Source organism: Echinops telfairi, unplaced genomic scaffold (genome assembly GCF_000313985.2).
Source record: "Echinops telfairi isolate 266 unplaced genomic scaffold, ASM31398v2 ScPeMD7_21;HRSCAF=78, whole genome shotgun sequence".
NCBI lineage: Eukaryota > Metazoa > Chordata > Mammalia > Afrosoricida > Tenrecidae > Echinops > Echinops telfairi.
In genome coordinates this window covers 7,882,976-7,907,642 of record NW_022103918.1, presented here as the reverse complement: position 1 = coordinate 7,907,642, position 24,667 = coordinate 7,882,976, and the positions used below count along the sequence as shown (strand labels likewise).

The following is a 24,667-nucleotide window of genomic DNA, read 5'->3' as shown; positions in this document are numbered from 1 at the left end:
CAAGATTGTGTTGTTTTCACCTTTGAACATAATGCTTTCCTTAAATATGGATACCCTCTACTCCTACTTCCCACATCAAACTTTACAATTTATGTAAAGCAGAACTGTGTACTGTTGTGTCCATTCCAACTCATGGCACCTCCGGATGTGTCCTGGTAGAAATGCGCTCCATAACATTTCCTACGCTGTGACTTCTTCGAGGCAGATCACAGGTCTGCTTCGAGATGCCTCTGAGTGGTGTTGGCTGCCAGCCGTTCAGCCAGGAACGGAGTGCTTAATTATTTGCACTACTGGGGCTTCTATAAATAGACTACCTAGTGGGAATACAGATGGTTTCGTCCATCTCATGGCTCATTTCACACAGACTGAGTAAGGATTAATAGTAATTGGTAACAACTTCAATCATATTAAATAGTGACCCAAGTGATATTTACTTGGGTAAGAGATAGGAAGTAGTGTCTAAGAGATGTTACTGAACCCAGGTGGACCAGCATGATCATTTTCAGATTTTATTGAGTTCCATTTAACAGGAAATCAGGCTTCATCAGTGGGATATGATCTAAAAATTAGCAAATAATGAAAGGTAATTTTTATTTAAGATGGTGTTATGACATAATTTAACTTAATATAGCTCTTCTATGCATGGTATTTGTAACTCCCACCAAGCACATGCAAATGAGGTGTAGAGATACGAAGGAGGGGATTGGTCGTTTTGACATTCCTCGGGACATAAAGCGAACTGCCTCAGAATCAGGAAACTAGAGAGTCACACGGCCACCCAGAAAGAGAATCACCAGTGGAATGTGTAGGAGATCTCTGGGGTGGCAGCAGAGGCACCAGGAGCCACAGCACCAAGACCATTAGAGAGGGCTTCAGGCAGGAATCTGACTTGCAGTGTCCTTTGGACATTTGTCCTCAGTAATGGAGCTTTGTAACACTGCCCCAAGCAGGGGAGGCACCAAGGGACTGAATGGCTGAGAATCAGAGAGACAAGGCAGTTGGCACAGCGGAGAAGAGGCACTGCTGCGTATGGAAGGACTATATCCTTAGTGTTATAATATTGATTTGTGGATCTGGATATTGAAAAGTTTGATCTTGACTTGTTGTGACTTAATAATTTCCCTAATAAACTCCATAATTGTGAGTATTGTCTGTGAGTTTTGTGAGGCCATTGCAATGGACTGTCGAGTCCAGCAGAGAAGTCAGTGCCTTGGGAGGGACAGTTGGTGGCAGAATAGGATAAAGAAGGATAAGGGGTAGAGGCCGATGTGGAGGTGGAGTCTCTTTCCCTCTAGTGAAGCTTGAGGAGGGCTGACAGGACCCCGTGCCATTTTCTCCGAAGGAATGCTTTGATTGTTCTTGTGAGCTGCCCTTGAGTTACCCTCTGTCTTATTACAGTGTGGAACTGCTCTATACCATTGTCTTAGCTGTTATCTTGGTGGAAGCACATCATCAGGTAATTTCTTCTTCAGGCTAGGTGGTTTCAACCCCAATCTGGGGTAAACAGCTGATCTCAAACCCCTTGTGCCACCAGGTTCCTTTGGGAAAAAAAGTTTTTTATTGTGAACTGAGTGTGGGGAAGATATATTTCAGATCAGGAACTCTGCATTCATTAATACAAACCACTCACGCCCCTATCCTAATCTACCTCACTCCACTCCTCACATTTCTCTTCTTGTGGTCCCCCTTCTTTTCACCAAAGTCTGCTTTCCAACCCTCTAGTCCATTCATCTCCTCTTTCTTGCCCTCCCTCCCTTCATAACTTCTAAATTCTGTCCCCTTTGGATACAAGCCTTTGCCTTGGTTTTTATCCTTGGAGTAGTAGACTCATACATTTGCCCCTCTGTGATCGACTAGCATCACTTGGCATCATGGTCTCCATATCCATCCATGTTATGAGGGTGCTCCATGCTGTCGTCATTGTTTTTAGGGGTGTGTGTGTGCACCAACGTCTCTTTGGCCATTTGGATGGGCGTTTGGGTTCCATGCAACTCTGGTCTGTTGGGAACAGTGCTGCAAGGGAGGATGGCAGTGCATCTGTGTGTTCTTGTTGTCCTTCAGTAGGGTGTAAACCCAGCAGAGGCATTGCCACGCGTGTCGATTCCGTCCTCATTTGTTGGCCATAGTTCCATCTCGCTTTCCACAGTTGGTTGCACTTGCCACCAGATAGATTCCTTTTATTTTAAGTGCTTCAAAATAGTGAGCCCCTTTAAATAATCTTACCAGCTCTATTGCTCTACTCACTTGTAATATATTTGAAATGGAATTGCCTTCAGATAGTTTGCTGCTTTGGATTTGTTGGCTTCTGTAGTAGCCAATCACTTTCCTTTTATCATTAGTTTCAAGGCAGTATATTGCTAGAAATTCTGCTGTCTCTGAAGTATTAGGTCTGGTATAATTTTGAACAACGGTCTTAAAATATCTTGATTTACGTTAACTACCCATACTTGGAGTAAATAGCTTGAATGCTCCTTGGAAGCACGAGTGGTGAGACTTTGTCGTACATATTGTGGACATCTTAGCAGAAGGGGGCAGTCCCCAGAGAAGGACATCATGCTTGGAAGCATAGAGGATCGGGGACGAAGATCCTCTTCCTGACAAGATGACTGACACAGTGGCTGCAACGATGAGGTCAAACATAACAATAGTTGTGGGGGTGGCACAAGATTGGACAGTGTTTCTGTTGTTTACAGGGTCACTATGAGTTGGAGCTGACTTGGTGATACCTAACAGCTACAAGCTGTAGTTTCTTCTAGTCTTAGTCCCTCAAGTTTTTATCTAAAACACAAAGATGGTGCCTTGTAGGATATGTATCCGGTAGTGTTTGATGAGTGGAGCAGAAGCACTCTGAAGGCTGGATGTAAAGGATTTTTTAAATAGAGATTAGAGAACTGGTTAAGCACCGAGTATGTGTGTGTTGGGGTGTGTGTGGTGGTTTCACATGCATCTATGCATGTATGTACACACATTTGTGTATATAAATACTACTATACTCCTATATCTAGTACTGGGTCTGAAGTCAGCAGAGGGAGCAGTTGGGAAAAGAAGATTGATGTAAGCAAGGAAACTAATGCAATGAAGAGAAATTTCTTTATCAAGCTGTCATTGCTTTAAAATTTCCAACTTGGGTGATGCGGGAGACCTGTCAGAGAGCCAGTGCACTGCACTGTGGGGCTCCAGGCAAACCCAGCTGAGGTCTCAGGGAAGCTGAGAGAGGAATACTGTCGGGCTCTAGAGGAGCTACAGTGCAGCTGCTTCCCCAAGACACCCAGTAGGAGCTGGAGTTGAGAACCTAGCTACTGCCCTATATCACGAGGGAAGCCAGTCCTAACTTGCACTGACTTTCATATATATGGACACCTGATCCTGCTTCATTTTTTTCCTTCCAACAACCTGGCAAAGATCTCTTGTGAAATCTGAACCTAGAAATAGGCAGGGATGGAAATGAAGGAGAATACTGTTTTCTTTAGCTATCACAGTACAGAGCCATGAGACCCTGCCCCTTGGCTACTTGGCACCTGTACACTCCTGTTTTAATCATACATCGCTTCCATATAAAGCCAATAGCAAAACCATGCTTTTCCTACATAAGGCACAACTACCCTGTGTACACCCACACACAGACCAACCCTCTTACCCCTAAGGGGTAAAATTCTTGTTTCCATCTTTTGACTGATGCTTACCTCTCTTCTTCATGAATTATATCTTCTTTGAAAACCAGCTGTGTAACTTAAATCCTGAGCTATGGCATTGGCTACTTTTATAATGTCCTATATAATTAGATAAGGGACAAGACAAAATTAAGAGACACTTGGTTAATGTCTAACCAAACACACCCCCCAAAAAAATTCACAGCCATTGAATTGATTCCGATGCATACTGACCCTATATATAGGGTTTCTGATACCAGCTTTTCTGGGTGCAGACAGCCGTATATTTCTCCTGTGGAGTGGCTGTGGGCTTCAAATGCTGACCTTGCAGTTAACAGCCGAACACCTAATCCACAACCCCACATATGCTCCAAATACCAAAATGAGGGGGCAGGGAAAAGATCATAGGTATTACAGTTCTTAATTCTCCAACTGGTCATGTGGTCACAGCTGACATTTTATAACTACCTTTTTCTTACCCATCTCATATATATTTGTCCATTGTCCTCAGCAAGCACTTCAGTTCTTTTTTGTTTTGTTTTAATGCAAAGGGGAGCTAGGCATCAGTATTTATTAAAAGAAAATAACAGTTCTATTTATATCACATGATTCAGTGGTTTAAACAAATTAAATAAGAGTTGTGCAGTCATTCCACAATCAATTTTAGAACATTTTCTTCTTTGTTGCACTTATTATTAGCTCCCTATTCCTCCCCAATCTCTCCTTCCATAACCTAAGAAAGTATCGATCAGGATCCTGCCTCTGCAGATTAATCTATCCTGGATTTCATATAAAGAAAAACATACCCCAAACCCTCAACAACAATAACAAAATAAAGCAGAGAAAAAATTCAGTCAAAAAGAAAGCAGAAAATAATCAAAACTATAACAAATTTAAAATGGGTCAAAAAGGAGAACAAATAATAAAGTGTTAAATTTTAATCTAGCTACATCTCCATTAGTCCACTTTCCAATGCACTCTGTCTGATAACAAGACTAGTCACATCCTTGGTCAGTGGTCAGAGGAAATTCATCAGAGGCGTAATATATGTGGAACAGCTCACAGATGGGTTTTGGGCTTTCAATGTGCTCCATAGCCTTCTGCAAACTGGGTGCTCAGAATTTAAGCTCTAATACCATTCCCTCCTCCAGTCTTGGATGCTATTGTTTATAATCCCTAGATGACACAGGCTGGTGTGCTTCTTCCGTATGAATTTAGCTGTCACCTCACTTAGTTGGCTGCTTGTTTTAAGACAAGCCTTTAAGACCCCAGGCACTATTCTTTCTGATAGCCGGGCACCATCTGATTGCTTCCCTACACTTTTACTGTCGCACCCAGGTTTCAGTGATCTCTTCATGAGGGCAATTATGCAGTAGGCTATGTAATGAGAACTAATTAATTGTTCTTAAATTAGGGCTATGATTAACCCTTCAACACTTTCTTGGCGGGGTAACCCAGCCTATCATTTCTGAAGGGCCTGGTCATGATCAATCTGGTATGTATTTGGTTGTACTCTTCCATGGACTGTAATTCCAGAAAGTGGGAGTACTAAGAAGTGCCCTAGAGCAGGCGTCTTCAAACTACGGTCTGCGGCCCACATGCGGCCTGCCGAGGACATTTATCTGGCCCGCCGGGTGTTTTTGGCCCATTTTTTTACTTCAAAATAAGATATGTGCAATGTGCATAGGAATTTATTCATAGTTTTTTTTTTTAAACTATAGTCCGGCCCTCCCACGGGTCTGAGGGACAGTGAACTGGCCCCCTGTTTAAAAAGTTTGAGGACCCCTGCCCTAGAGTATCTCCTATATTCCCAACATACTCCTTCAATTTCTCCATTCTTTTCAGGGTTACTCACGAGCGGCAGTGCAGTAACTCTCTTCTGTGCATGCTGATGCACTAGCACGAGGAGTCCTCACTGAGTGAGTGTCATCCAGCTTCCAGTTTAATGGAAGCACCGCTTCACCCCTTAATAGAAGCATTTCTCCCTTGCTAACTAAGACCCCCAGGCCAGTTGCTGGTATGGGAAGTAAAAATTTTGCTAGTGAGTCACTAGTCAAATGAGAGGAGGCACTTTCATTTCTACATCTTGAGTCACAGTCCGATGTATCCTGGCTGTAGAGGAAACAACGCTAGTCATGAACTTACAGAATATACTACATCCTGGAAGACATTGCCCCAGTCTTTTAAGTTATTGCCACCCAGCTGGTGCCACAGTTGAATTTAAAAAATACCTTCTTATTATTTTATCTGGTCACCAATTCACCCCTTTAACATGAGCTTTCTGTTGTACTGTATTTGATATCATCTAAGTTCTTTAGTCAGAACAATTTGTTTTGGAATACTTAGAAGACCAGTACCACTTTCTGTAAATTTCTATCTTGGATTTGGCAGTTGCATGGCAGGCCGGAAGGCAAATCCATATCTAGAGTAAGTGTCTATACTAGTGAGAATGCAGAGGACATTTGACCCAACAGATCGGATATGCTTGAAATGCCTGACAATTAGGGATGCTGTCTGGTGCCTTTAGACCCATACGTGCATTACAGCCTAGAGCATTTGGATTTTGAAGCAGAGCTATGTCATCCTCTACAGATAACTGTCTTCTAAGACTTGCTGGGTTTTGCGTGGGAAGGTACCGGAACTAGAGACTTCGGAGGATTAGCAGTCTCTTGGAGACTCAGGGTGAATCAACTTGATGACAACGTTTTTTCCCACCCTCACATCTTGTGCAGAGGAGCCCTGGTGGCACAGTGTTACAGTAAAGAGTTCTGGTCTCAGACACCTGTCCTCGAGTGTTGCTGTGAGTTGGAATCACCTCTGTGGCACTCAGTTTGGTTTGAAATTGTGTACAGTGTTCACTTGTGGCCAACTCTAACCCAGAATCATGCCAAGAAGGGAGCTCTGGCAGTTGGTATAATATAAAGCTGCCACCACCTCCTCTATTAAATCATAAGCATAAGGTTTTATCTCATGAGGAGAGTTTAAAACTGGGTACTGATTACTTCAGGGAAAGCAATTAGAAAGCATAATAGACATCTTTCTTTTTTTTTGTTATCATACATAACTTTTTGTTTTATTATATATATATTTTTAATCATTTTATTAGGGGCTCATACAACTCTTATCACAATCCATACATACATCACTTGTGTAAAGCATATTTGTACATTATACATAACTTTTTGTATATAGATAAAAAATTTAATACAAATTGGTTTGAAAATCAATGAGAAACGTGCAGCTTTGGAAAATCCCACTTGTTCTACTTACTTTCAGGACATTCACTCTTGTCAGTTGGGTTTTCATGTTTTTTGTTTTGTTTTGAAATTATTTTATTGGGGGCTCGTACACTTCTTATCACAGTCCATACATATATCCATCCATCCATTGTGTCAAGCACATTTGTACATTTGTTGCCCTCATCATTCTCAAAACATTTGCCTTCTACTTGAGCCCTTAATATCAGTTGCTCATTTTTCCCCTCCTTTCCCCCCTCCCCCCTCCCTCATGAACCCGTCATAATTCATAAATTATTATAGTTTGGTCATAAGTTACACTGTACATCTTTCATTTTTTAAACCTTCCATTGTATGACAAAGGGAATGTCACTTTGACTTTAATACCTGGATTGATTGGAACCACATACTGGGACCTCTTTTAAGACTTGGATTGAATACATTAAAGCTCCTTTGTAAATTCATTACACAAATGAGATTGTAATGTCAATTCTAATAGTACACTTGCTTTCCTTTTTACTTATTATCTTATTTAGAATCATCAAGTTCTTATCATGCCAAGAGTAGCTTTCTTTTGCTTTTCAGTCTGTCACTTTACATAAATGACTTAGGATATTGTTGGATCACTTCTGTACATCTTCATCATCATAAATAGCCATCATTCATTAAATGCTTAACTGTTTACCAGGCACTGTGCCAAGAACTCTGGAGCCCTTGTTGCCTACTAGGCTATATGATGGGCTGCTAACCTTGAGGTCAGTGGTTTGAAAACACCAATCGTTCCAAGGGATAAAGATGAGGCTTTCTACTCCTGTAAAGAGTTAGAGTCTCCAAAGCCATAGGAGTCGTTCTGTCTGCCCTGGAGAGTCACTGTGAATCAGCATAGACTCCGTGGCAGTGAGTTTGGTGTTTTGCTTTGATGCCAAGAACTTTCAATGTGTTCTTTCTCCTGATTATAGTGATAATACGAAAATTAGATCTTATCCTTATTTCATAGATTTGGACATTGAGGCTTAATTATGCAGTCTGCCTGGGGTCACTTGGTAAGAAGAAAACCTCTTAATTTGCACTGTTTGACTCCAAAGCATATGCTCTTAAGTCCTCTGCTATATGACTTTAAATTTGCCTGTGATTTAGACAGTGGAAAACAAAGTCAAATCCATTGCCAGTAAGTTGATTCTGACTGATAGCAACCCCATGTAAGATTTCATTCTGACCGATAGCAATGTAATGTATGGTTTCTGAAGCTGTAAATCTTTATTGAAACAAATAGCCTCCTCTTTCTCCAGCCTGCCGACCTTATGGTTAGAGATTCAACATTTAAGGGACAGTGCCACCAGGGCTCCAGTAGGGAAGCTTAAATTGTAGTAAAAGTTTCTTTTCTTTAATCACTGAATCTTTTGGTCCTACTCCAACCCTACCCCATAGCCCTAACTGAGGAACTGGAGTCTATAAACAATGAGTTACATGCAGTTGACATTCAAATTCAGGAACTTATGGAAAGGCAACAAGAGCTTCTTCAGAAAAAAGCCGTCCTAACAAAGAAAATCAAGCAGTGCTTGGAGGATTCCGATGCGGAGGCAAGCCACGAATGCGATTCGTCACCTGACGCTTGGAACAAAGAAGGTTAGCTTTCTCTCCTGCCTTTTCCCCTCTGCTAGGTTTTGCTTTTTCAGACCCTCATGTGTGTCATTCAGCTTAGCTCACAAAAAAAGTGATTTTCTTTATTTGCCATTGTATTTCGGTGATTTTATTCTTATCAAGATATTTCTTTCCATCAGCATTTCCTGATATTTGCTAACCTAACCTTTCAACTGGTATTTGAGGTTTTTTATGGTATTATTAATCTCTGATGAAAACTGAAGCTGTTTTGCAAATACCACATCAAGCACGGTCTTCTGGGTGGGTTAGTCCTACACAGGAAAGCAGCCTTCATTTATTTCTGATGTACTATTCCTAAAATAGATGATTTGTTTATGCTTTGATTCACTTAATGAATTCAACTAATCTCAAAATTTTTAAATGTCCCATAAGTATTGAAAGTATGTATTTATCTGATTATGATAAAAGCAGCCATTCACATTTATGTTTCATGTGCAGTCCTAATATTTTTAATAATGTTAGCTTATTGGTCTCTCTCTAGATTTTCCATGGTCTGATAAGGTTAAAGATGTTCTGCAAACTGTCTTTAAACTCCAGAGGTTCAGATCGCTTCAGCTTGAAACTATCAATGTAACAATGGCTGGGAAGGAAGTCTTCCTTGTAATGCCCACAGGAGGTGGGAAGAGCTTGTGCTACCAGCTACCAGCATTGTGTTCAGATGGTATGTGTTAAGAAAGATTAATTTGTCTTAAAGATTAGGTTCAAGGTGACTAAATTCATTTTTCTTGATTTATTTTTAGGCATTTAAAAAAAAGTCGGGTCTAGCCACATGCATATAAAAGCCAATGATTTGTGTTCACATTGTATTTATTTCTACATTAATATACTTCGGAAGGATTTGCATGAAGGGGAAAGAAAAACTTCTGAGAGAATTGATCTTTAGTTTATGAAACATAATTTTAAAAGCCTGAGGGAAAAAGATGCCTGGCCGAGGGTTTGGCAGACCTGGATTCGAGACTTAGATTGTGGTACTGAGCGGTCACCTGCTCAGTGCTCAGCCCTGGAGGAGCAGTGGGGAGCAAAATGGGCCTGGTCCCCGTGTTCGCTGAGTTCACGGTGACCGGCTGACCTTTCTTAAACTTACGTACACAGCGGAGCCCTATTAGCGTGCCGATTCTGATTTTGTGTGAGTCTCAGATTCTGCATTTCTGACAAGCTCCCTAGAAATAAATACTGAGGATGCTGGTTGAGGATCGCAAGGGGGTGGAGCAGAGCTGGTGGAAATGGTTAAGTTGCTTGGGTGGTGGAAATGGTTCAGTACTCGACTAATAACCAGAAAGCTGGTGGCATGCATCCACCCAGAACCACCAGGAAGACATCCCTGGCCATCTGCTTCTGAAAGTCACAGGCTGAAGAGTTTCCAGAGTTGGGAGCAGTTCTACTGCGCCATAAGTGAAAGTGGACTTGAGGGCACTAGTAATGAAAAGTGGAGGTCAGCAGACTTGGTCTTAAAGGGCCAGCTAGTAAATTTTCAGCGATCTAGTTCACAAAGTGTCTGTGGCAGCTGCCCAACTCTGCCATTATAGCATGAAGCAATTGTAGACAAAATGTAAATGACCGTAGTTTTCTGACCCTCTTCTCTAGAAAATAAGGAGACCAAGTGGCGTAGTGGATTACACATTGAGCTGGTAACCACAGGCAGCAGTTTGAACCCACCTGAAGTGCTGAGGGAAAATGCAGTGGTTTTATGCTCCCCTAGCATTTATTTCACAGTGTCTCCGAGACCCTCGGGAGCAGTTTTGCTCCATCATATATGGCCTCTATGAGTCAGACTCAACTCAAGAGCTGCGGGGCTTGGCTTTTTATCTAGAAAATAGATATACTAACAAGGACTAATGGTATTGGGATAGAGGTTTTAATAGAAACCTTGGGAAAGGATGTGGTGGTCTGACCTAGAACTATCAGGAATGCTACACTGAGAAAGTATCATTTGTGTTGCTAACTACCTGGGGAGTAGACAAAAGAGAAGGGGGGTGTTTATGCTTAGAAGCAGCATGTGTGAAAGTCCAAAAGGGACATGCCTGCTATAGTGCAGTCAACAAGCTGTAAGAATTTTAGAGTAGCAGGCAGTGATGAGTTACGGAAAGAGCCTTTAAAACTATTTTTAAAACCTTTCCTTAGATGAGTGGTAAGCTATTGAATGAGTTCCATACAGGTAAACGAGGGTGAAATCTCTAATAAAGTCTTGATCTGTTAAAGTTTAAATGGATGTATGTGGTTCTCCTTCCCCAACCCCTTCCTGAGGAACCTCAACGGATGGCAGTGTTAAAGTGCTTGCCTCCTAATTAAAAGTCGGGTCTGAGCCCGCCAGCTGCGCCAGTCACGGGAGGCAGATGTGACAGTGTGTTTCCATAAAGGCTCTGTGAAAATCCCTCTGGGCAGAGTCATTCTGGCTTGCAGCACCACAGCAACAGGATGCCTCCTCATCCTCCCTCTCCTCCCCCTCCTCCCAAAATTATTATCAGGAACAAACTACAGAAACATATAGTCAGATGATTTTAGCAATGTACAACAGTTCTTGTAGTTAGGAACAATTTCTGTCATAAAAGAAAGGGGTATATTGGCAGTACTTCTTTCAGTCAAAAAACAACTTACTGATTTCTATTTAGAATAAGTGAATATAGTACAGTAAGTAGAAGAGTGCTCATAGCTGTCATTCTTAATAATACAGCTTGCTGTATTTTCTTTATAAGACTTTGGGATAATTTTTTCCTGATGCAACTGTACATCTTTTTACCTGATTTGTCTTGTTTTACTGAGATGGCCAATACTGGTGGTTAAAAATAATAGCAAATTAAACATTTGAAATATTAATACCTGTATTTTTATAGAAAGTGAATAAGGAAAGAAATTTCTCTTTATTCTTATGTTTATTTATTTGGCTTACACCAACCTCTTATGATTCTTAACTACCTCTAAGAAGATTGTGTTGAAAAAATGTGTGAATTGATGGGTATAGTCCATAGGTTATGGTAAAGAAGTTGACTGGTGACTACTCATTCTGATGTACAATTTAAAATAGATTTTTGAAAATCTCTTTTAGGTTTTACACTTGTAATTTGTCCACTGATCTCTCTTATGGAAGACCAATTAATGGTTTTAAAACAATTAGGAATATCAGCTACCATGTTAAATGCTTCAAGTTCTAAGGTAAGTTGCTTTTTAAAAAATTTTAGTTTTTTAAAAACAATGGAAGCTCTTTATTAATTAGAAGCCTTAACTGTAGTTGACTTGCTTTTAAAATTATAAACTGACCACTCTTTATATTCAGAGTTGGCAGACTGCTTACTGCTCATGGACTATTTCTGGCCCAGTGCATCATGCTTTTGTATTACCCAAAGGATAAGTGTTTTAAAACTATCTTTAATTAGTTGAATTATATACTTTAATGATGTGTGAGAGGTGGCCAGTATTCAGCTGAAAAGCCCATGTCCAGCAGCAGCATTGTATCGGAACCACAGCATGCCTGTTCATTTACTTACTGCCTGTGGCTGCTTTCACACCACTAAGGCAGAGCCAAGTCCTTGCAGTACAGACTGTATGAATTTAGGGTCTGCTACTTTATAGGAAATGTTTTCCAAATGCTGCTTTGTATCATCTATGCTAAAATTATAAGCAAGGATTTCTGCTTATGTAATGTAATTAAATGCAGAAGGTGAATTAATAATACTGTAACCTCTGTGTAGCATATTAACCAACAACAATAAAAACTTACCCATCGCTATCATGTTGATTCTAACTCGACAACCCTGTAGGAAGGTAGAGCTTGCCCCCGGCGGTTTCCAGAGCTGCAGTCTTTATGGGAGCTGACTGCCACAGCTTTTCCCCCAGGGAGCAGCTGGTGGGTTTGAACTGAAGTTAACAGACGAGTGCTTAATTCCTGTACCACCAGCATGCGTAGGAATTCACTAGTGAGTTATAGAAGGGCAATTCCAAATGGTCTTTCTGCTTCCTGTATTAGCTATTGATAGCTTTTGATAGTTTCCTTTTTCAATAAGATATTCCATGTCCGTTTTGTACATTTCCTGCTCAGAACTGGAATCAGCCATTTCTCTAAGTAACCTTACTTCCTTTAGTTTTCTCATATATTTTTGTTTTAGGTAAACTCTTATAAAATTTAAGCATAATTAATCCCTGGGTCAACCGGGAATCTGTTGAGAAGCTCTTTTAATGTGATACTGTCTTAAAACTGAAGAAGAGAATAACAGTTATAGAAAGTAGCTTAGACAGTTGCAGAAAATTACAAGTTAGAAAAAAAGAAAGAATGGGTTTGATCTAGTTTTCTGGTTGCTTTCACTCATAGTTTATGCTGTTAAGTGCCTTTGAATCAGTTCGAACTGGTAGCGATGCTGTGCAAAGCAGAGCAAAGGACTGTGTGGTCTTGCCCACATCCTCATAACTGTTCCCTATGCCTCAGCCCATTGTTGCAGCCACTGTGTCAATCCACCTCGATGAAGGTCCTCTTTTTCACTGCCTCTCTCACCAAGGATGATGTCCTTCTGCAGGGACTGGTCTCTCCTGAGAGTTCAGAGGCTACTACATTCTTTTTCTGTTTTAAAAACCGTGGTTCTCTATTCTGCCAGAGGTATTACTTGCAGTATTTTATTTCACTTTCCTCGTTTGGAGGAAATAGTCTTATGTTTGCTTTTCTAAGATTTCTGGAACATTTGAATGAATTGAAATGTTTAGTACATTAGCCTTTTCTTAACAAAATTAAGTGTTAGTGACGATGAAAGCAAGTTGTGTGTGTGTGTTTCCCCAATAGTTTTATTGAAAAATAATTTATATATCATATAATTCAATAGTTCAATCATTCACTCATATCAAGGATAATTTGTACAATCACCACCACATCAGTTTTAGAGCACACCCTCCACCATGGTTAATCAACTTTAAAATGAATTATGCAATCATAGTCTGTTTTAGTTCTCCCTCCCCCGGCCCGACTTCATTAGTTACTCCCGAAACCCCCCTTTTCTCCCTATCATCCACCATCACCCCTGTATTCCCTATATCCCCCAGTATCAGAATCATTATGCATCCACTCACAGCTGGAAAACCCAACAGAAATCAATAAAAAACAAAGTTGCATTAAGGTGATATGGATAAAAACATGATAGTATAAAGACAAAAATACAAATAGTGCATAAGAAGGAAAAGACCCCAACAACATTCAAAGAGCCAGGGACGAAATTTCTGCACCCAGAACAAATTCAGCTATGTCTGCAGGGTGGTTAACTGGCCAAGTGTTGAGTTCGATCCAGCACGATCAGGATTGCTGTGGTCTCTGCCTGATGGTAAGAGAAAGCAGTTTGGCTGTCTCTTTAGATCCCATTTTTCTTTACATTTGGGGGTCTGATTAGGGTAGGAGGGAAAAAAAGGCATTTATTTGCTAAATACTGTCTGAAATAATAGCAGAGCACTAATAATGTTACCCCCCCCCAAAAAAATGTTACCTTATACTTTTGGGGGGCTGTGCCACTACCTTAATGTAATGAGTAAAGTACTTTATAAAGCTCTATGGCTTCTATACTTACAAGATCATAAGTAGATTTGATAGTTGTTTTTTTTTTAGATTTGATAGTATTATCGGTGTCGCTAGTAGAGAAAAAAATGTGTTTGTAGATCTATGAAGTGACTATACATAAAATGTTATACTTTTTATAATAAACTCACCTGAATAATCATAGCCATTTTACTTAGTTCATATGCTGGCATTTATATGGATTTAAAATTGTGGGTTCATAGAATAGATGCTTTTTACTGAAGTATGTTCACACACAATTTTTTGTTTATTGCCAAGTGAAGTTATCTTCTTGTCTTCAGCAATTTGGATGGAATTGACAAAAATGCTGTTTACCCAGCTGCTACAAAGTTTAATCTGGGGCCACGATTCCCACTTTCACGAACTTAGCCCTTGCTGCCAGTCCAGCTCAGGACTGCTGCTTTTGAATAGTGGATGCCTTACTTAGCACTCGGGGGTGCCGTTTGCTAGATTAGTCCTGTCACCACGGTGTTTTGATGCCATCTGTCTGTTTTGCCTTTTAATAGGAGCATGTGAAATGGGTCCATGCCGAAATGGTAAATAAAAACTCCAAGTTAAAGCTCATATATGTGACGCCAGAGAAAATTGCAAAAAGCAAAATGTTTATGTCAAGACTAGAGAAAGCTTATGAAGCAAAAAGGTTTACTCGCATTGCTGTGGATGAAGTTCACTGCTGTAGTCAGTGGGGGCATGACTTCAGACCAGGTATGTCTGCTTTGAGCCCTGCTGGCACACTGTTTAAAGTGCGTGACTGCTAACTAAAAGGGCAGCAGTTTGAAGCCACCAAATACTCCTCAGCAGAAAGATGTGGTGCTCCCTGAAAATAATCTGCTTCCCTAAAGATTACAGATTGGAAACTGTATGGGGCAGTTTTACTGTGTCCTATAGGGTCAGTATGAGTTGGAACATACTTGAGGGCTGTGGGTTTAGTGGTTTTGCTTATGAATGTTGCAGGGAGCCCTGGTGACACTGTGGATTAGGGTTTGAACAGCTAACGTAAAGGTTAGCAGTTCAACCCACCAGCCCTCCTGAGAGCAGAAGATGAGGCTGTCTGCCCCTGTAAAGACTGAGTCTCAGAAACCCTATCTAGGGTTGCTTTGAGCTGGAATCAACTCAGTGGCCATGGATTTATGCGTTATTTAGAAAATGCCTTCTTGTTAGAGATGATTTTTGTTCTGAGCTTGACAGGAATAACCTTGCTACGGTTAAAAGTTTGCCCTCATACATGTATTGGTCATTTTCTGTTAATCTAATGTGAAGGGAGCTGAGAGGCATTGTCTAATCTCCATATTCCCCCCTAATCGACTTCATTTTTTGAAATGTATGTTTATTAGCAAACATTTCACTCTTCCATCTTTGTGGAATTTGCCACCTTCATGTTTGTTGAGGCATTTGCATTTACTCAAAAACTTTTATACCTCAGGCATCGTTCTGTATGTCTTTACCGCCCATGTCACCCAATATTTTCGCATTTTCTTCACTCCACCCACCTAATCCTGAAACACTTTACTCAGGCTTGGTCTTTGCAAATAGTCTCACATTCAGTGTTCTTTTCCCTGATTCAGTCCCTTTTCCTCCAGAGCCTGCTGTCTACAGTCACCGAGGGCCTTGGGCCCCACTTTTAATCATTCCTTATTTGTTTATGGCACCAGTTCCCATAAAACAGTTTTCCCACGGGGCCTGTTACTTCTGTTTTATCACGCCTGGATTGCCTGGCTCTTCTATGCACATCCTGTGAGTGCTGGGCCAGATTGGTTGCTGCCTTCTGCCACCCCCACCCATGCCTGCTGTTTGGCTACTAACCCCTTTGGCAAAGGGTGTTGCATTCATGTCTACCTCAGGTCAGCTATCACCATGATCAGTTTATTTGTCCCCAATTTAACAAATCCGACTTGAAGAAGTACAGTCAGAATGGTCCGTAGAGGCCACGATGGTGAGACTTTGTCTCACATACTTTGGACTTGTTGTCAGGAGAGACCAGTCCCTGCAGAAGGACATCATGCTTGGTAGAGGGGCAGGAAGACCCTCAAGGAGATGGCTTGATCCCGGCGCTGCAACAGTGGGCTCGGCATAGGAACACCAGTGAGGGTGGCTCGTTCGTCTGTGCGTACATACAGCACTGCGGGTGGGCACAGACTGGGTGGCACCCAACAGCACCAACACACTTAATACAAAATGCATTGTTTTCTCAAGTTTTTCATTCTCAACTTTTTCAGGCCTTAACTCATCCTTAGTTCCTGACTTTCCAGAAAATAGATGTGAGCGTAAACGTTTTCCTTCCAAACAGCACTAATCTTTTTCTTTTTTAAAGACATAAGGGCTTTTTAAAATCAGGATAACCACTCCCATGCCATCCTTTCCTGCTTTTGAAGGATCTTGCCCCCTGTCAGGGTCCTCACTCCTACAGCTTTAGTTTTCCATTCCTTCCTTAAAATAAAAAGGGAAACTTAAATACCCTGCTGACATTTTCTGTCTCTGTAAGCTATTGGCCTATTGCTGTTCTTTACCTTTAAATTCCCAACCTCACTGTCTCCATTTCTCAGTTCTTTTACCTTTCTGAGCTCGTGGAATCATTTCTGCTTCCACTGCTCTACGAGAGGAGCTCCCAGGGACACCGCCAGTGTCTCCTGTTGCATCTTCCTTCATTCCTCTCCCATTTCAGTAGCCTTGTGCCCTCTTCATCTGCTCACCTTACTGCGCCCCCTGGTCGTTCTGAGTCAAGGCTTTTGGTCTTCTTCCTTTCCAGTCTCACCCTCTTAGCTCTTCTTGTTTTGCCTCTTTAAATAGTAGTGCTTTCCCTGGGTCGGACCGCCGTCGTTACTTATTCTCTTACTTTTCCAGAGATGGATGGTACACCTGTGTCCTGAAGCCTGGATTCTCTACCTTCAGAAGGGTTTTAGGCCCAAGTTTTTGTTCTCTTAAAATTTTTTTTGGATTTAAATATTTTAGACAAGATATATACATGTCTACTTGAACCAGACACATTTGCTATTGAAGGTGTTGGACTCACGACTCTTACCTTATAGTCCCAGCCCGAGTGGTCTGATTACCAGTGCCTATGTGTTATCCTAAGTATGCTATGAAAGGGGCTGCTGTTTGAAACCCCTCCAGGGGTAAATGATGAGGCTCCCTGTTCCCATGGATTTACAGCCTTGGGAAGCCCACAGAGGCAGTTCTACTTTATCCTGTAGGGCCATTGTGAATCGAAAGCAACTTGATGACAGTGAGTTTGAGTTGGTTTTTGGTGTTTGTTATCCTAATTTATGTTACCTCTGTGGGTCTGTTGACAAGCTATAAAATATTTTACTTCCATTTCCAATTTTCTGGCTTAGAAACAGCAGAATCAGACTGTTAATTGTTTTGTGGACAGGTACATCTAGATGATCAAAGCTAAAACAAAATTGTCCCAGAAAGAACTTCTGTTTTTCCTTCTGTTCTGCAACCTGGGGATTATTGTTTGCCCACTTTATGTACTAGATGGCTGAATCAATAACATTTGATTTTTTTTCTGCAGTGGGTTTTAGCAGCTGAAAAAAAACCCCTGGTGTTAACAGTGGTTAAGGAATTTGGCTGCTAACCACTGCTACCTACCTACCTACCATTACTGTTTGTTACCTGAGTGCACTGAGGAGGCTCCTGGCAGGGTGCCTCCGGTGTGTCCGGTGTTTCCTCTGTCCATTGTTCTTCCTCGTGAACTTCTGCTCATTTTTTAAGACTCAACTCAGATAGAAACCTTCAGAGCTTCCCATGCAGTTCCTTTCTCCTCTGTGTTTTCCTAGCATTTAGCAGTCTTATCACATTTTCTTTTTCAACTCTATTGTCCAAATAGTTCAAATATTTAAGAGAGATTGAGGACAAATTATCTAGATGAGTATGTTAAATATGAGCCCAGAATGGTTTCTGTGAAGTAAGTTATATAAAAATAATGCCCTCACTAAGCCTGTTCTGGTCTGGACTTGCAACTTTTGAAAATACTAGGTGGAAATGGTATTTTTGGCTGATAGCCTCTTTTCTTTCCTTTCATTTGTAATAGATTCATATGCTCTCACTACCTCCCACTATCCCTTGAGTCTACTCTTCAGCAGGTGTAGACCAGTAGATACCTTGGTGGACTGTTGATGTATATCTTCTTTTCATCAGGCAGTCCCATCTCTAAGCAAGAAGGGTGGTTCTGTAGAAATAGTTAAATGTATAAAGCCGACCTATTAAAGAAATTACAGTGTTCATTAATTATCTGCACAGGATTGAAAGGTGTAATTTAATCTTTAAAAGATGAAAAGAGGGCCCACTTTGCCTGCCTGTTTATGTTTATTATTTTCAGATTATAAGGCACTTGGTATCCTAAAGCGGCAATTCCCTAACACATCACTAATTGGGTTGACTGCAACTGCCACCAATCATGTCTTGAAGGATGCTCAGAAAATCTTGTGCGTTGAAAAGTGTTTTACTTTTACAGCTTCTTTTAACCGGCCAAATCTTTATTATGAGGTATTTTGCTTTTATATCAATTTATTACTATTACGAAGGGTTTAACATGACAAACAACTTTGTTAAAATGTTTTAAAATCAGGCAGTGATTACAAGCAGATTCATTCGTTTATCTATTATGCTGCCTAATCTTTAATAAATTGATGTCCATTTTATGTTATGTTTCTTGTACACACATGGAAAGAAAGATACTAATGCTGCTTCAATTGAATTCAGCTACTAAAATAATAGAAATATTAATATGTCATTGATGTTTGCTAATTCTTCCTATTTAGAGTATATTTGACACAAATTTGAAAGCTAAGTAGCCTAATAGATACTTTCTTCTTCTTCTTCCAAGAATAGCTTTAATACATTTCTGAATTTTCATTGAATAGTTGTTTTTGCTATTGTTTGTTTTTCTTAAAGGGGGGGAAAAGAGTTTTTAGTTTTAGGTATTTACTCATTCTCTGTCTCCTCATTGCTAACAAATTAAAAATAAGAGATCAAGAAGAAAACCTGAGCAGTGACAATGATGTTTTATGAGTCTCATAAAAAAGTAAATAGAAAAAAAATGACTGTGTTCAGGAAAAAAATAGCACCTTAATAGTTATAAGAAAATGGCTCCTCATTATTTTTAAATAAGTTTTTGTTAATTTTCAAATTTATTTTAAAATAAGTTTTTTTTAGGTCCGGCAGAAGCCCTCAAACACTGAAGATTTTATTGAGGATATTGTGAAACTCATTAATGGGAGATACAAAAGTCAATCAGGTAATACAGAAAACTAATAGACTTTGAAGACCTAGAGATAACTTTCAAAAGAGTAACTAATTTGCACTGATAAAAGATACTAAAACCAAAAACAGTGTATGTTAGAACATTGTTGAAAATGCTCTGGTATAATTACTTTTTGTTGTAACATTTTAAGAGTCATAAAAGTGTCTCATTTATTGTTGCCTGTTTATGCTTAATTGCTTTAAAGAATGGACTTAAAAAAAAATGGATTTGATTTGTTGTAAAGGATCAGCAATTCTAAAGGGATATAAGATAATACTTCCTTTAATAATGGGCACAGTAAAGAAGTAAAGAACTAAATAGTAAATATTGGGTAGGTTAGTCATCGATGTGGTTGAGCCTATATTTTTACGTGTTTTAGGATTAATGAATAGGCAAGGATTAATGAATAGGCAAGTGTTACGGAAGCAAAGTGTGTGTACAGTTGGCATTTCAAAGCTGGGTCTCTAGCTTTTCAAGGAGTGATTAATGGGTGTCCTGGGCAAAAGGAGCTCCAGGGTCAGGTAAGTCTGAGAAAGGCTGCAGTGTTTCGTCCCTCCCACCTAGAGTCAGAGGGTGTCCCTCACTCAAGTCTGACCAGCCCTGCAAGTAAAGAGAGCAACCTTTTAGCTTTGTTTGAGTGCAGTATTCCCCAAACTCATGTGCACATGAAAACTTTTTTCACAACACACTTGTGTACATCTTATGGAGCTGTGTGACATCAGTTTGCAAAGTACTATGTAGTGGGAAATAAAGGTAGGAGAATGAAAAGAGGTAATAAGAACCAAACCTGGTGGCTGAGGCCTCACTTCTGCCTTAATTTAAAGCAAACCAGTGATCAAGTCTTGAATGACACTCCCAAATTAATATATGCTTAGGACTTTGGACTTTTTAGAATTCTTTCATTCTTTTTGCCCCTCTCTGCATTGGAGCACTGGTGACATTCTGGGTTATATGTATGTTGGGCTGTGAACCATAAGGTCAGTAGTTTGAACCCGCTGGCTGCTCCTCGGTAGAAAGATGAGGCTTTATACTCCCATCAAGTTTTGCAGCTTTGGAAATCAATAAAGGCAGCCCTACTCTGTCTTATCTGGTCCCTGTAAGTGGGTACCCACTTGATGGCAGTGGGTCGTGGTCTAGAAGTAAGCACTGGATTAGTCAGTATCTTCGGAGTGCATATGGGGAATTAACTTCCAGGATTGCACCACATCTAACTAACAACTGGCCTGCTTTATTACAGGAATCATATACTGTTTTTCTCAGAAAGACTCTGAGCATGTTACTATGAGTTTACAGAATCTGGGAATCCGTGCAGGTGCTTACCACGCCAATATGGAGCCAGAAGATAAGACCAAGGTTCACAGGAAATGGTCAGCCAATGAAATTCAGGTGAAGTACCTAGTCTCAACAGAGGACTAATTTGCCTTTTTTTTTTTTAACTCAATTAACAGATAAAACTTTAAAACATTTTAGGTAGTAGTAGCAACGGTTGCATTTGGTATGGGAATTGATAAACCAGATGTGAGATTTGTTATACATCATTCGATCAGCAAGTCAATGGAGAATTATTACCAGGAGAGCGGACGTGCAGGTATGTGACACCAAATTCAGGAGTAATTCCTTATTGAATGCTAACTTTGGAACAAATAAGGAAGGCTCTGGGGCAATTTTATATAAATAGAGAACTTTTACTCCAGGCTTTGCAGCAGTGTTAATGAATTTTCTTTTAATGTGAGTTTAAAAAACTTGATGTTCATCCCTGCCACCTGAATTTTTAATTAGTGGTTTAATATTTGTAACTGAAATAATTGATTCCTTATAGATATATACATATATTTTCCATCTAATAAAATGGATTGTGGGTAAAACACCTGGGTTTTTGTAGTTTGTTTTTGGAGGGTAGTTGTTGCAGATTAACTCACGTTTCTGGCTATAATGTGTACATGAGGCAGCTGTAGGCTGTGAAGTATTGCCAGCTAGTTTTGGAGGTATTGTTTTTGCATGCTTTGAACTTTTAAAATTAATTACGGAATCTCAAAATTGCTCATAACCAACAGGTCGGGATGACATGAAAGCAGACTGTATATTATATTATGGCTTTGGAGATATATTCAGAATAAGTTCAATGGTGGTGATGGAAAATGTGGGACAACAGAAGCTTTATGAGATGGTGTCATACTGTCAGAACATCAGCAAGTACGCCACATTCTTCTCTATCACTTTGGTCAATTGGAACCACAAATATGAAAGTGTATGATGCTGCTCTGAATACTTTGGAAAGTGAGTAGATACACCGATAGAGCCCCAAAGTGCAAGTCTGAGAAAGCAGATCGATGCCTGAAGGGTAGGAACCAGCGTATGAAGCTATATGATATGCTTTAATGTAAAAAAGATGTATCTACCTATCTTAGAATCCTTTCGAACTATTTTTAAGGAAGGTTTTGATACAAAGTGACGGTGAGTTCAAGCTGTCTTACAGCCCCATGCTTCGATAATTTTGAAAATGTCACAATAATGCGTAGGCATTTTGGAAGTTGAGTCATTCCCACATGCCATCCTACCAGCTGCTGTGTTGACATAAACTGATGGCAGGGCCACTTCATACAGTGAGTTTAAATCTATGCAGAGTGGCTCTCTCTGGAGATGAAGCTTTCTGATGGCTTCTCGGACTTAGCCACCTTTGTACTCTGGAGCGTCACATAGAACCAGACCCACTTCCACCCCCGTTGAGTCGATTTGGACTCATAGTCATCCTGTGTAGGGTTTCGGAGTGTGCAACTCTTTACGGGAACAGACAGTGCTACCTCTCTCCTGTGGAGCAGGACTGTCGAGCTAAGCCAGAGGTTAGCAGTCCCACACTCAGTACCTGCCTCGGCTGCCGGCTTTCCTCATCCATTACATCAGAAGTGCTCAAAAATGTTGAAATGATAATTAACTAGACAGTGATAGATATGGATATTTCTTTCCTACAGAAGCTCCGATAATCTAGATAAAGGAGTGGGAAGGACATTTTTTTTTCCTCAAAAGCTCAATAGATCTCTGTGAAGCGTATTTTGGGCCTATTAACCCAGAATATAAACAAAATTGCTTTTAACTCATTGATAGTTATGAAATATGGAATCTCAAACTGAAACTAGGATAACTTAAGCAAAGGAAAAAAACAAGTTTCTGACACATGGTGAGAAACTAGCGTAGGCCATGTCTGACCTCCTTTAGCTACACAAAGGCTCTGGAGAATCTATCCCTGCATCTTCCCAAGGCTGATTCCTCTGAGCAGACACGCCTCCTCCCTATGTTCTTATCCAACCTTCCCTCCCATGCACTTCGTGCTCCACTGGGCTACAATGTTACAGTGACCACACAGAGCAGACACAAAAGGTTTACAATTATGGAGATTATTAGGGACTTTAACAGGTCACAAGCCAGGATCAAAAAGCATTAAGGATATTTTCCACAGCACTTCTCTGCCATGCCAACAGGCATAATTCTCTTTAGACTTTAGTAGTTTCTCAGCTACATAGCCTCTTGGCTGCTGCTTTGCTAAGGGAAGTGTTACAAAGCTCCCATCTAAAACTCTGTCTTGGAGTCAATTCTGACTCATGGCGACCCTGTAGTACCTCATTCAGCAAGCTAACCTCCTGCCTGTAGATACTTAGCTTTACTCCTTCCGGGGGCTGAGAAGCCTGTTGCTGTCTCCTGGTCTTAGTGCTGTGCTATTGCCACTGTTTCACACAGGGATCTTACATGCCACTGCTGGTAGCTCATTCTTTGTTTCTGTGTACAAAATAGTTCTCTTCACAGCGAACTGAATAGCAAAACTGGCCAATCCCCTCTCTTCTATGCCTAATTTCCATGCTGCCACTCAGTTATTTGTGGGAGCTTAAAAACTGGATAAAAGCCAAACCAAGGAATTTCACTTCCCCACAACGTGGTAAATAATGGCCCTCTCAAGGATGCCCTAAGAACAAACAAATCTGTCTTGGAAGAAGTATAGCCAGAATGCTCCTGAGAGGCAAGGATGGGAGACTTCATGTAGGTTGGGCGTGGTGTCAAGAGCGCAGTCCCTGGAAGAGGGAAAGTAGGACACGATTGGTAAAGCAGGGCTGTGAAGAGGAAGATCCTCGACGAGGCGGAATGATGCGGTGGCAGCACAGTGGGCTCAGGCATCATGACAGTTGTGGGGACGGCACAGGCCCAATCAGTGTCTTGCTGAGTCAGAAATGACCCCATGGCTCCGAACAGCAGCGACAACAGAGGTTCACACCCTAACTGCCGGAATTTCTGTTTGTTACCTTACCGGACAAACGTGAATTAAGGTGTCAGATGCAATGAAGGTTGCTAACCAGTTGACCTAAAGTGGGGAGATTATCGTGGATTATCCAGGCTAGCCAAATGTAATCACAAGTGTTCTTAAAAGTGGAAGGAGGCAGAAGAGGATCGCAGTTACTGAACATGAGGCCCCAGCCTGTCCTTTCCCAGTTTTGAACTTGGTGGAATAGGCTCCTGAGCTATGGAATATTGCAGCCATCCTCCAGAAGGGGGAAGAGAGCAAGGAAAGAGACTCGGTTCCTGTACTCCTCAGCGTTACCAATACCTAGATTTAAAGCACGTGAGACTCATGTCAGACTTCTCACTTGTAGAACTAGAAATACCTTTTAGGCCACTAAGTTTGTAGAAGTCTGTTATGAGGGCAAAGGGAAACAATAGAATTACCTTGCATTTTGAGAGAAGGACTCTGAAAACCTAGACCATTTAATAGTTTGTATCTTTCAATGTGTTTTCAGGTGTCGGCGTGTATTGGTAGCTCGACATTTTGATGAAGTGTGGAACTCAGATGCATGTAACAAAATGTGTGACAACTGCTGTAAAGACATTTGTGAGTTCACTTTTTAAAACCTCTATTAGCTACCAATTAGGATAGGGCTGCAAGACGGTTTTAAAAGACCGTCTATAGTGAGAATATACTAGATTTAAATCAGCTTTTAAACAAAGGTGGTAAATAAAGGGACAAACTATGGGTACAGACATATGTATATTGCCACATTCAGAGCATATTAGACTTTCAAGAAATGAACTTTTTTTTCTGAATAGAAATATATTTAAAAAGGACAAACAACAGCTACTGATGGGGAAATTATAGCAAATAATTTTTTTTATCTAGATGACAACGAATTACTTATTAGATTCCAACTTAGTAATGTATGGCACTGTGTTTAGCTTCTTTTCATCCTAGGAACAGGTGTTGTATTTTAAGAGGACTAACCAGTTCTTCAGGCAAGGCCTCTGAGTTCTAATGTCATGGTAGCGTAGGTCGTTACAATTTTAACTGTGC

General features: G+C 40.5%; 1 protein-coding gene across 4 annotated transcripts in view; it reads left to right on the top strand.

Moving 5' to 3' along the window:
* The window catches only part of RECQL (RecQ like helicase), a 31,133-nt gene that overhangs the window by 4,309 nt on the left and 2,157 nt on the right, over positions 1-24,667 (top strand). For all 4 annotated transcript variants that reach the window (XM_004713791.2, XM_045288385.1, XM_045288386.1 and 1 more), the window contains exons 3-12: positions 8,315-8,512; positions 9,030-9,209; positions 11,592-11,698; positions 14,600-14,798; positions 18,415-18,581; positions 19,251-19,332; positions 20,576-20,724; positions 20,809-20,926; positions 21,393-21,531; positions 24,120-24,211. In XM_004713791.2, coding sequence (XP_004713848.1) covers positions 8,315-8,512; positions 9,030-9,209; positions 11,592-11,698; positions 14,600-14,798; positions 18,415-18,581; positions 19,251-19,332; positions 20,576-20,724; positions 20,809-20,926; positions 21,393-21,531; positions 24,120-24,211 — 1,431 coding nt within the window. The remainder of the gene's footprint in view (positions 1-8,314; positions 8,513-9,029; positions 9,210-11,591; positions 11,699-14,599; positions 14,799-18,414; positions 18,582-19,250; positions 19,333-20,575; positions 20,725-20,808; positions 20,927-21,392; positions 21,532-24,119; positions 24,212-24,667) is intronic.